The sequence below is a fragment of the Mycteria americana genome, chromosome 4 (genome assembly GCF_035582795.1).
Source record: "Mycteria americana isolate JAX WOST 10 ecotype Jacksonville Zoo and Gardens chromosome 4, USCA_MyAme_1.0, whole genome shotgun sequence".
Classification (NCBI taxonomy): Eukaryota; Metazoa; Chordata; class Aves; order Ciconiiformes; family Ciconiidae; genus Mycteria; species Mycteria americana.
This window is the reverse complement of record NC_134368.1, coordinates 89,776,277-89,789,064: the sequence shown is the minus strand read 5'-3', so window position 1 is coordinate 89,789,064 and position 12,788 is coordinate 89,776,277. Positions and strand designations below refer to the sequence as shown.

The 12,788-nt window shown below is 48.2% G+C and overlaps 2 protein-coding genes across 4 annotated transcripts in view; one reads left to right on the top strand and one right to left on the bottom strand.

The window, feature by feature from the left end:
- SEPTIN11 (septin 11) overlaps positions 1–3,504 on the top strand; it is a 71,929-nt gene extending 68,425 nt beyond the window's left edge. The window contains exon 10 of one of the 3 annotated variants that reach the window (XM_075501294.1): positions 3,112–3,504. In XM_075501294.1, the coding sequence (XP_075357409.1) occupies positions 3,112–3,172 (61 nt within the window). In that variant the 3' untranslated portion in view covers positions 3,173–3,504. The remainder of the gene's footprint in view (positions 1–3,111) is intronic. The other 2 variants (XM_075501295.1, XM_075501293.1) reach the window with 2 other exon arrangements.
- The window catches only part of CCNI (cyclin I), a 35,116-nt gene that overhangs the window by 2,314 nt on the left and 20,014 nt on the right, over positions 1–12,788 (bottom strand). Inside the window, exons 3-6 of the mRNA XM_075501301.1 lie at positions 5,307–5,441; positions 1,406–1,480; positions 1,098–1,238; positions 43–273 (exon numbers count right to left, since the gene is read on the bottom strand). Of these exons, the coding sequence (XP_075357416.1) occupies positions 43–273; positions 1,098–1,238; positions 1,406–1,480; positions 5,307–5,441 (582 nt within the window). The remainder of the gene's footprint in view (positions 1–42; positions 274–1,097; positions 1,239–1,405; positions 1,481–5,306; positions 5,442–12,788) is intronic.

Sequence of the window (12,788 nt, the reverse complement as noted above, 5' to 3'; positions counted from 1 at the left end):
GGTCCCTCCCTGCTGCAGCGTGTGGTGCCGGCACCCCCTCACCTGTGCCTTCTGGAGCAGCTCGATGATGAGAGCCAGCCAGTCGGGGAGCAGCTTCTCCAGCTCCAGGCTGACGATGGCCAGCGCCAGCATGGAGCCCTTGAACTGCAGCAGCTGGTAACAGGCCATGCAGTGCAGCAGCTGCTTGGTGAGCGCCGCCACGTGCTGAGAGGGACTCAGCTTGGGCAGGATGGTCAGTAGCTGAGGCCTGTTGGACACCGCAACCGCGTGGAACTGGGGGGGGAAACAAGCACATGAGGCAGCTGGCGTCACCGACAGGCAACCCCACAGGCAAAGCCAGGTCAGACCTCGAGAACGGCATGCGACATGTCTTTGACGCGCAAGGATCCTCCAGCTTAACCTTCAAGGCAATTTCCATGCCGTGGGGGGAAAAAAAAAAAAGTTGAACCCACCAACAGCTTGGTGCAGCCTTTCTGGCGGGACCTGCTATCGTACATATCATCTGCCTGGGGACCAGGCTTCGTGGGGCTCTGCAAAAGGCTATCCCCTTCCACCCTTCTCTGTCAACAACACAGGTTTGGCAGTTCTGGTGTCCTAGACAAAAACTCCTGCTCAAACAAGCAGAGAGGATGAAATTCAACAGAGAACTCGGGACGCTTTCCTTCCCTTTGTCTTATCCATGAATCTCTGGCCGTGCCTTTCTGTGGCAGGCACAGAGCCCACCCGTTGCCGAGCATCAGTGCATTCTCCATGGTTGTACTTACTGTTTTCGTGCTGCCTGGCGTTTAGCTATGAGCAAACCCACTAGCAATTAAGACTTGGGGGCAAGGTTTTCAGGAGCTGTGAGTCTTAGCGTGTGGCTTAATGTGCCTCAAAACAGGTCAGATGGCAGGCCCATGTTTTGGAAATTGCACCCCAAGTGTCGCAAGTCTCCTCTGAAATTCTTTGGCAAGGCTTTTTCTTTCCGAAACCACTCGTATGGAGGAATTACAAACACACATCTTGAGGTCTTTGCTCCCCTACAGGTAGAGTTTTTGTCTAGGTACCTTATTTACACGGACAGACACCAGAAAGAACGTAAATAGCCCCTGACTTACAATATGAAGGAAATCCAGTGGCGTTGCCATGTGAAGATCCCAGTTCAGTTTATCCAGGATAATCTTCTCCATTCTGCGAATTTCAGCTGGAGAACAACCACAAAAGCTGTCCCGAGCCAACACCTTCAGTACTGGAATCCTCTGCAAAAGCCAACACAAAGAAAAAACAAGAGAACCGATCATTAGAGAAATCACACAAAAGGCTTCATTCCTGTCCTGGCAAGCGTCAGCCACGATGTGCAAGCAAAGGCAGGACTGGAAGAGTATCTATTCAGATAATGCTAAGGTAGTAAGAACAAAAAAATTACCTCATCTTCCTCAATGGTCTTCGCAGCAAGGAAGAAGCAGCTGATTGCAATACAGTTCAAGTACTTTGGACGGGCCTGCGGTACAGAAAAGCAGAGAAGTCTCTGTGTGAATGTGATGCAGAAATTACACGTAATACTTTCTGGTCGGGCATCCTGAGCCCCAGGGTCTCAGCTGCCCATGCAACGCGTTCTGGATCAGCAGGCTGACCTCCAGCTACGTCACGGCGGTGGCAAGCCGTGCCAAGCAAAAATCCATACTCCATGAGGTAAGGCGGAACAGCAGTCTGCCAGCCCCGTGATCGTAATTGCTACCCACTGATGTGCAGTGCTGGAGTAGAAAGAGCTCATTTTTAGGCAGTGCGGGAGAAATAGGAAGGAGAAAATCAGAAGGGCCAGATTGTCACGTGGCAAAAGCACATTGCCACTCCACCTGCTTCAGCAGAGCTCTGCTGTTAGTGCTGCTGGGGGTCGGACACAGAATAGGAAGGAAAACAGAGAATTTAAAAACGCTGTCCTTGCCTAGCAAAGTATGTAACACCCACAAAAATCACCACTCATGTAATTTCGCACTGCAGTTCTCAAAACTGTGGCCCAGGGATTGAGGGAGAGCTGGTCCATTCTACAGTAAGTTGTTTTAGGCAAGGTAAGTGAAATTTGGAGGGGAAAGGGTGATTTTTTTTTTTTTTTTTCATGTGCAACAAAAACTCCTTTTATGGGCCTCGGCTGGGGGGTGAGGGGGAAGCAGGATGCATGGGCTGTAAGTATTCAGATAGTCTCTGTGATGGACCAGACTCAGCACGCGCTCTGAATATGGCGCATTTGCTGGAATTTTTGCTTAGCAGCCATCTTTGTCAATTTGACTGTCTGACAAAGGACTTCACTTCTAACATCAGCGTAAAAAGCACAGGATGTGTCCACCTGCTCCTCAGTGGCCGGGGGCTAGGAAATGCAGGGGCACTGTTTCTAAACTTTGTCACAGCCAAGTGAGTAGACAGCTGCAGAGCCGTGCCCCCCCTCCAATAGCCTACTGGCTACTGGTCCTCTCCTGTCCACGTTAAGAGATGCTGAAAGCCAAAGGTAAGTGACAATCCTGCACTGAATGTGAAAGTCTACTTACAACCTCAACTGTTGCCATGATTTATTCTTGCTAGGTAAATTTTAGCAGATGCAACAGAGCTACGGGGTGGTTGAAGGGTGAGATGCTGCACGTCACGCTCGTGCAATGAGCTGTTAAGAAATCCAGAACGCTGTTTCCAGAAAGCAATGAGAAGAACAACACAGGATCATGTCCAAATTGAAGATCTTCACCTACATTCAGCCTCAGTTACATAAAAAGGACCATGCTATGCCTAGAGCTTTGGCTTTCCAGTGCCGTTTAAACTTCAAGTTAAATACATGTAGAGAATCCACACTTGGGGGCGGGGGTGTGCATGCACACGTCTGCTTGTGCATTCAGGTGTCACTGAAAGCCAAGAGAATAAATTCCCTTAGGGCTAGACTGGAATTTGTTCTTGACTATGCAGGCAGGTTCAAAGAAAACTGTCGAGTTAGCACAAAGTAACATAGAGCAAAGAAGGACACCTTCTGCGTTGTATTCGGGGAAAAGCAGGTGTCTAGAGCAGGTTCCTACCATCAGGGAAGCTTATTCTCCCCTATATTCTCCTCAATTATTTTTAACAATAACTTTGTCTCCTCTTTGTCCCAAGTGCATCCCCTCTACAGACTGACCTGGAAGGAACAACTGTGTCTTTTGCCAAAGCATGTTAAAACCCAGTCCCTCATCCTGCTTTCCTACGGGAGCTTCTACCTGCCTTGCTGGCTCCTCACGTGTGGGCAAGTGCTGCTGAGATGGGCTTAAACACGGCTCTGGTGAGGGTTAACGAGTGCTGTGCGGTGAATTACACCAAACGCTGCTGCCTGGGCCTCCAAAGCATGCCTGGCAAACAGCCTTAGGCGCGGCCAGTCCCAGCAATTTCAAAGCGTGTTCACGGTGAAGGGAAGGGACTAGTTGTCTTAATAATAAAATCCCACATGGTAGCACCTGATAAAAAACAGGAGTTAGGCTGCAACAGCGGAATGATGGCTTTATGGGAGAGGAAAAGGGAGGTGGGGGGAAGCACAAAGCCCTGAGCTGTTTGAACAACGCTCACCCAGACAAAACACCCTTCCACACTCCTGCTGGCTGCCTGAAGCATGCAGCGGACTCCTTACTCATATTCTTGTACCTTCTTTGCAGACTCTTTGGCTGCTGCAAATTACTGAAAGAAAAACTGTACTCAAGGGCATTAGCTGTTGAGGGATTTAAATCTATTTCCCATCTCAGTATTTCAGTAAATCAGCTACTTTGAGATCTCCTTAAAAATAAAAACTTCAATGGCTTGTAATTAAAACATTATCAATATTTATTAATAATTAAAGGGTAGATGAATGGATGACGTCATTTGCAGTCTACCAAACTAAGTCACATGGAAATGTAAGCGCACAGGCTGAGAATACATTCCTCTGCCGAGACCTCCTAAGCTATATTGCTAACAGTGTTGGTGATGAGATTAGACGCACATGCAGACGAGACTGCAGATTTGCTGAGCAAGGAATGTAACCGAGCAAACATGGTAAGAGATAAGGCTACCCAAAGCCTGACTTCACAACTCAAGGCCAGGGATTTTGGGTTGACCCACAGTTTGTTCAGTGACTTGCGCGGGTGCAAAGCACGGCCCAAGCCCAGCACGTCTAACTTGCTTCCGTGGCAGGCTTAGAGGGACAGAGGAGCAGCAGATCCCAGCTGCAGGTAGCCCAAATGCTGATTTTTCACTTGTCTTTTTTTTTAAACAGTTTCTGTGGTGTAACAGCCTTAAAACCAAACAGGAGTATACATTCTCCGTTCTGTTCAGTACAGCAGGAGTAGATAGCCTGTCCCTTTGATGGCCTGCACACATGCTTGCCTCCCTCCGTCCTTCACATCTGTCTGACTTGACGTCAGGCTTAAGCTCTTAGTCTGTCAGCCTGGCTGTAGAGCAGGTTAGCAATGAACTGCTCCCCCGAAAAGCAATCACCTCTGGCTGTATCTTCTCCCCCTTTTTTTTTTTTTTAATTTCTCTGCACTAGCACACTTGCCAAGCCCAAACCTGTCCTCAAATGTTTATTTGTTTCCTCCAGCTAGTTCACTGCTAGCAGGTGCTCCCAGCAATTCTAGATGGTACAAATGACATTAAATGCAGTTAAAACACCAGAGAAATTAAGAGGTGAGCAGGGGCTTTCCCTGACTTTTCTGTCAGGGGGCATTGGCCCTAGGTTTCTATCTGCAAGCTAGCAGGCATTCCTTTAGCTTTATGAGTCAATTTAGGTTAAGGTAGAGACTGTTCTCTTTTTATCTAAAATGTAACCTCAATGCAGCCTCTTTTTCTGATTGCTTAAGGGAACAGGTGCTGTGCTGAGGCAAACTCAACATTCAAACCACGTTAAGAGCGAGCATGTAGTTGAAGAAAAAGGGTGCTTCTTTTCTCTTAGGTTAACATACGTTTAAACCAGTGAGCTGCATTACATGAAGGAAATGGGCAGAACAGAGGAAAGCGGGAAAATATTCTTGGCAGGTATAAGCACTAGGTCAAGAACTGTGTGTTCTCGTTGAAGCAATGGCTACTTCCAGTGGGTGGAAAACGACTATGGAAAGAATCTACCTCCAAATGTCCTGGCGGCAGTGTGCTGCCGCCAGTTCCGCTACCCAAAATTAAGCTCCTGGAGTAGTGCAGGTACCACCCTACACGTGTGAGAAAGGAAGAGGGTGTGAGAGCAGAGGGGGGAAGTAAGCGTGTCCGTACAGCCACACCACTAGGACTGTACACAGAAATAAGGGAGCGGGCGGTACACAACTCTTTCAGTTTATGTATCTGCAAATATTTACCTTTACTGCAGCTAAAAACCTGTCCAAAAGGCTGATGGCCAGGGCGAGCGTTTCTGGATAAAGGTGGAACTGGTATTTGAGCTTGGCCAGCCACTGAATGACCTCATCCCTCTGCTTTGGAGAAATGGCTACATCCTGTTGGAGAGAAAAACAAACTATTCTTATACACAGGCTGAGCAAGTCCGAAATGTTACCGTTTTACCTCCACAGGAGTTATTCAGCACGGAAACAAAGCCTCCTTTGGAAAGGGGGGAACCATGAGCCAGCCTGAATCGCCGCTTTGTTCTTGCAGTTACTTGCCCCATCCCAAGATCTCTGCCATGGAAAAGACAACTTTCCTTTACAGCAACCTCAAACTTCACTCAGAAATTTCACTGTACATGGGGGAGAAGAGGAAGGATGTCTTGTAGTTTCTAAAGTATCACAGGGTCTTCTCCAGCTGAGCTCTAAGAGATTTTTTTTTTTTTTTTAATCCTCCTTAGATCCATGTAGATAGGCAGAAATGCCCAGCTTGAGCAAAACTAGAGCTGCTATGGGAGCCAGGTGGGTGTACAGCTCCTGACAAAAAGAGGGGAGGGACTGAGTTGGTGTTTTGAGAGGAAAGGTTTATTTTTCCTTCAAATTATGGGCATATTTTTAGCTCGGTATATGTCAAAAAAAGAAAATTCCAAACAGCTTACAAAAGACCTTTAGCAGTACAGTTAACTGAACTACAGTAAAGCAGGTACAATTTCACTGAAAAAAGTCTGGGTTTGGGTGGTTTTTTTTAACTTCTTGGCCCAAGTCACCACCATTGATCTGTTTGCACAACAGCTGAATTTCAGCCACACATACAGATCAGTCATTGACATAAACTCTTTCCGACTTTCTTCAGAAATATTTACGGCTTTTCTAGAGCCTTTCAATTTAACCAAGTAAATGTCTTGTCTCACTTCAACAGGGATTATTCGGGGTGATTAGCAGAAGTGAAACTAAACAAATTTATTCTGCTACACTCGGGGTCCTTGTGCTCTTTTGGCTACTGCTGAGATGGTTTAAGAGAAAGAAACTGAATGAAATGCTGGCTGACCAGTTACTGTGGAAGAGAAAGCTATGGGCTTGCGCAAAGAAGCATCACTGCTGGGCTGGGTTGTAGCTGTTCTCCCAGCGCTAACACGGGGCAGGGGGAGAGTAGCAGAATTTTAGAAAATAAAAACACCCACTGCTGATGCAAAATAAACACTTCGGGCTCCATCCACCACCAAGGTACCTACCCTGTGCCTTACACAGACAGTAACATTACAGCTCTCCTGCCGTGGAGTGAAGAACATGTGCGAAAGCAGAACGTTGCAGGCAGAACTGCAATTACACTAGGGCCTCCAGGAGGACACCAGCCTCACGCTGGTGTCATTATGAATTGCAGTACGACATCTTTACTGTGTGCTGAGCTCCACCTTCACCGCCCAGTGGGACAGAAGGGGCGGGGAAGGTGGCAGGGCTGAGTTCTGGGCTCTGTGAGAGTGGGTGCACAGCCGGTTACTGCTGCTCACGGACTCGTGTCCCGCCAAACTACAGCCACCCAATTCCCTTAGAAGAAGAACAACAGTACCGGTGCTACTGTAGCAGGGATCAAGTCTAAAGACACAGGGTGGTGCAAGCAAAGCTGTTTCTTGCAGCTGTACTCGCTGGGCTAATAAAAGCGATACTACCTCTGCCTGCAAAACGTGCCTTCAGTGCTGTATCAGGTGTTCCCCAGAGGAGAATAAAGTCCTGCCTTGTTTTCTCTCCTGATCCCTGACGGTGCAACGGCGTCAGCAGGACTGCGTGTCTGATCCAGGTGGGCCTCTGGTCTCAGCTGGGACCTCTGGATGCCACTTGACTATAGTGTGGCTTTTTAAAAAGCACCTACCATTTTTCAGGACAGAAGAGAAAATTAGTTTCCTCAATTCCAAGAAATAATGATTCTTTCTAAAATCATTACTGCAATTTAAGGGTGAAATGTGAGCCCCACCAGGGGCAGGACACCCGCTGTCTGCAACACGTTGCACTCGTTCCAGAAATGCTAGTTCAACGTGTGCTGGGAGTATAATGAATACACCACACAGCAATAAGGAGTTTATTAAGTGCTCTGCTAAAAACATCTTTTGGACAGCGGGATAGGGACCTAGAATGTATCTGGGGAGAAAAATGGGCACTGCTATGTTATTTACTGGCTGTCCTTATAGAGCATACTTCTCCAAAGCAAAGCTAGGCCTGCACAGCTGAACCTAAGACGGACAGAAAAGGGAGAAGTGATAGTTAATAAGTTCCTTATTTATTCATTGCGCCTATTTTTAAATGGAGGGAGACAAAGCCATACAAAAGGGTTTATAACCACAGCCAGGTTTGGACAATATTGTGGACTGAAAAGGTTAAAGGATTATTTTGGAAACGCAGTATCTGGGTGCATGCAGCGGGTAAGCTCACCTGCTTAAAAGCCAACCTGAAACCACCCCATCAAACAAAATAAACTTGACTTTAAAAACCTGCCTCTGACTCTTAAATCACTGCCCAGGTCCTGGTGAAGCCAGTAAGAACGGGCTTGGGCCCTCGGCCGGCAAGGGGAGAGCTGCATCGTCAGTGCGGTATCAGCGGGGCAGTAGCCTCCGTCTGCCCTGCGCTCCCTCCTGCGATACAACATCTGCTCTCGAGGAGGGGGCAAAGATGGCACCTGTTGTGCTTCTTGCTGGGGAGGCACGGCCGTGCCTCAGCAGCACGGGAGGGATTTTTCCCATCCCCTTCCATTCCTGGCAAATCCCATTCCTGGTAGATCCCGGCAGAAACGGGCATCGGCTTCAACAGCTCTTGGGGGTGTCTGACTCAACGCTGTTTTCCCTGTGCCTGCCAAAGCAAAAGGCTAGGCCTTCTCCTAAAAACAGCACGGGTGGGAAGGGTGAGATTGTTTTTCCACGCTGCCTCTCAGTCTTCAGTCCTCCCGAGATCTGTCCTCGTATCCTCTCACACTTCATGGGCAGCGTGAGGCCAAAAGGCAAAATTTCAGGCTCAGGAGTTAGCTTTAAATGGCAAGGCCGTTAACGTAAAGAATAGTAACTGTACACTCAGTCCCTGGTAACATCGGTCCTTTCCATGTGAAAAAGAAATGGTGTTTAATCTAAACCACTGAAAAACTACAGTGTATCTAAGCAAGATACAAAATTAAAACAAAAAACAGCCCCCACACAGAGCACCATGTTCCTTTAAGGTGAAGGGACAACTGCAAAGTGAACTCACATCTAGATATATGCACAGCAGAAGTATGGCTTCAAAATAAAATCTGGCTTCTTAAGAACGATCTGGGGAAGCAAAGGAAAGGAGGTGAATCTCCAGCTCTTTTCTACAATAACATCAATCCTACAAAAAGTTTGTCTACTCCAGCCTAACTGGAAATAAAGGAGCATGAGGGCAGGGGGAGAATCCCCGTGCACAGAATGACCAGGTGAATTTAAACCTCCTCCCATCAGCACTAGGCAAGTTCATTATGGACAATTTTAAGAGGCCAGCGGAAGGAATAAGAACTCGTCCCACCACACCCACGAACCGGGCTGCTACTTCCAAGCAGGGCAAGGAGCTTCCCACACAAATGTATCGGCCTTTATCCCTCTCCCTCAAAGGTGTACCCATGTCATCCTAGTAACACAAATAAGAAATACAGCACTGTAAAATGAATTAAGCAGCGAGGTCACTGTTCCTTAGTTATATAAAATTAAAAGCAAAACCGAGACACTACGGTGGCTGAAAGTAAAAAAGTCCCTTTGGGCTGGAAAGCAAAAGTTCCTCTCTGGTGTGGAGGTACTTTCCCACAGACGTCGCCTTGTGCCGCTCACCGCGTCTGTGTGTGGCCAGCTCTTTGTTTTGTCGCCACAAATCCACCGTTGCAGAACTGAACCCCCGGGGTGGGAGAGCACGATAGCCTAGCATGACGGCTTTAATTATGGAAAAGTAACCCAAGCCCAGCAACGGCAGATTCCGTTTTCACACAGCAGCAGCAGGTTGCTCCGAGACAGACCTAACAGCCGCCCTCGGGACTGAAGGACAATCCATCTCAGCCGGCTGGCGCTTTACCCCCCTCTATTTTTTTTGGAGGGGAGGCCAGATCAGAGCAAGGCCCGACCTACCGATCTGGTTGCCCATCCCGGCACCAAAGGTTAGCAGACGTGCGCGTGACTCCTGCCATCAAAAAAGCGACAGCCCTCCCGGTTCTTCACCACAATCGCCACCAGGATCAGGGCCCCGACTGAGCTGCAGCCCTACTCACCATGTGCGCCTGCGGGTGCCCAGGACCCCCAGCAGGTCCCCAACCCAGGGGACCACGTTACCTGCCCCCCCTCCCACCCCAGCCATCGCAGACCGAGCCCATGCAGGTGCCGGAGAGCTTTTCTCTGGACTGGCGCCCGTGCAGATATTTGCAGGAGGCGCCGCTCGGCTCGCCCGCAGCAGGAAGCCAGCGGGCAGCTGCATGAAGCATGAGGGATTTCAGAACCGTTTTGCTATGCCGGAAACACCCCATGGAGCACAGGCAGGACTCCTGCAAAAGCGCCTGACAAGAGTTTTACTGAGAGCGAAGAGACACAGCTCTGCAGCCGCACTGCCTTAGAGTAACTTTTACAAACTGCCCTGCACGCTTACAGCCGTTTGCTCACAGCTCTCTCTTCGTCTACCCTGTGCTTGGGACCAACAGTGACGTGTAACGCGGCGGGTTGAATGCGCCTGCAGAGCGCAAGATCAGCCCCTGCTCTTTAACAGTACTCCTGTCCTCCCTCTCCATCCCGCTTAGTCCTGCTTGGCACCTCCGTAAGATAACAAGAAGAGGTTTCCGCAGCTCCTTTCCTGTCTTCCACCTGCGGAGCACACAAACACCCCCATCCATCGGGAGGCCGGCGGGAGCAATGGACAGAACGCTGCACGCACCGAGCCCTGCCGGCATCAGCGCAAAATGTGATACCCGAGGAGCGCAACAGGCCCGGCAGATGTGCGAACCTAACAAAGCTATTCCAAACCCGTGTCTGAGTGACAGACCTGTATCTTCTTTTCCAAGCGGAAGACATGATGCTAATTCCCACCTTTTCAGGGCACAACAGTGTGCGTAAACCCATCAGTTTTGTTCCAGCACAAATGCAAATAAGCCACCTTGCAGAACTACGAAGCTAACAGAATGTGTTTGGGACACAAATGGGGAAGCGGAGGGATGTCAACTTCTCTCTCCCTTGCGTAAAGCAGGGGTACATCACATGTACTGCTTCCTGTCATTATTTGCTCGATTCCTTATCAAGAAATATCCTGTCTGTCACTCTGTCGATGAACATGCCTTTAAATGCTGTCAGCGAACAGGAAGGTTCTGCGAAGGATTCCCGACAGGTATTTTACGTAACATGACACGAGGCCAGTCAGCATGCCGGGACCGCAGGTGACTGTACCGAATAATGAAATGGCAGCGCCGCACTCACCGTGTCTGTCATTTCACCATTCCAAAGCGGGCAACCGCAGAGGTCGGTAATTCTGCCCAAGGGAGGGAATACAGCACCCCATACAAAACACACAGACCCGAGGCCTCCAGCATCAGTGAGGGTTAATATCTTACTTGCGCGATTCTCAAATCAGTGCCCCAAACCACAGTTCTTAGGCGTTCTGTCAGAAAGCTGCCTGTGAGGCCTTGGCGATGGTGACAGGCACACAGAGCTGTCGTTCTGCTTCCCTTTTACCGACAGCCGTATCGCCTTGTTACCGTCCCTGACCCAGCAACCCTGCCGCTGCACGTTCGCTGCGTGAGACAGGAGGGCCGGCGGCCGTGACTCTGGCTCCGGAGGGCGAGCACAGTACAGATCATCTCCAGAATACCTTGAGACTTTTGGAAAATGCAGTCTAATAAAAAATATTATCTGTGAACTCAAACATGACTCAATTTTATTGCTGCCTAATCTAGGAAGAACACTTCACCTGGTAATTTTTTTTCTTTAGTGTCTGCTGTCCCAGAGACAGATGTTTTGCTCTTTCCCCTATTTGTTTCTGCCTCGTCCCGCTGTGGGCTCCTCGGGGAGCAAGCAGGTGACCTTTATCAGGACTGGGAGGCTTCTGAAAAGGGCAGCTGTAAGCATCGCAACCAAATCCGTCCTTCTTTGGATCTCAGGAGCGCTTGTTTTACGCCAGAGAGACCCCCCAACTGATGCCCACTGGGTTGCTTCTCACTTGTACCAGTTGGGAATTAGAGGTGCTCTCCCGATACCTTTCAGGAGTGGCGTTTTGCAGGGTTTGCCTAGGGTTTAGTGGCGCAGCAGAGAGCTCAAGCAGCACAGCCTCTGCCATCTGCCCGGTAACATGCACAAACGCTGGGGAGAGAGATTACTGCTCGGCAAAGCAGAAGAGCTGGATGCATTAACCTCACAATGTTTTACAAAAACGGTAAGTCAGTCTCGGAATCGCCTGCAGGATAAAACAGGCACCAGAAGGTTAAAAGACCGACCCAAGGTCATGTGCCGAGACAGTGGAAAAACTGGAAATAATCTGAGGTCTCCTGATTCCTTAAGAGGTACAGAGAACAAACGAGAAGACAGAAAGAAAGAGCTAGAACAGGCAAGAGAGGCGAAATGATAGAAGTGACACTGTGTTTCTATTAAAAAAAAAAAAAAAATCTTGGCTTACACACCTCTCTGCTGCAAAGTTACTTGGTAACATGCAAAAATCAACCTTTGACCAGTCTTTACTGTTTGATTTCTCAAGCCTTAATCACATGAAAACTTCTGAATGTCATCTGCGTACTGTATAACCCAAGGGAGGGGAAAAAAAAGAAAGACCAAATACATTCAGAAGCACTAGGAGGGTTCCAGACTCAGCCCACCTATTTTTTCAGGCTGAAAAGCTCCTGTGACATCTGGCTTTGATACACTGCAACTACCTGGACTCTGTGGCCTACATTTAAAGGAGGGAAACTAAAAGAAATATACATGCCAGTAGGAAATGGGAGTTTTCAGACAGAAAGTAAAAATGAAACAGAAAAATCACATAGATTATCACGACCGAAGTCCCCAACAGATTCTGCATCCTGTACTAAAAATGTAAAGTCTTCCTGTTTCTGTAACTACCAGTTTCTTTCTTCCTTTCAAAGATCTCAGCTCTGACACATATTTAGAAACTGGACTTGATACGGTTTTAAACATGAGAACCAAAAATGTCTTCTAAAGAGTCAAAACTGAAAGTTTACTCCTGAAAAAATAGTTATGGCATACCTCCAATCTGATCATTAAGATTTTTTTGTAGACGCACTCACATCTTCTCATTTGCAAACCAGATGACTTCATTAAAACCCTTTCTGTAGTCAGTCTACCTTTGCAGCAAGGAATGGAAAGTTACACACACTTTGGGTTGCCAGATCGGATACACAAAAGGATGCAGATTTCCTGACTGTCATGGGAAATAAACAACAGTTTCATACAAGTGAGGTTTTAGGCTACTGCAGCTGTTTTCAAAAGA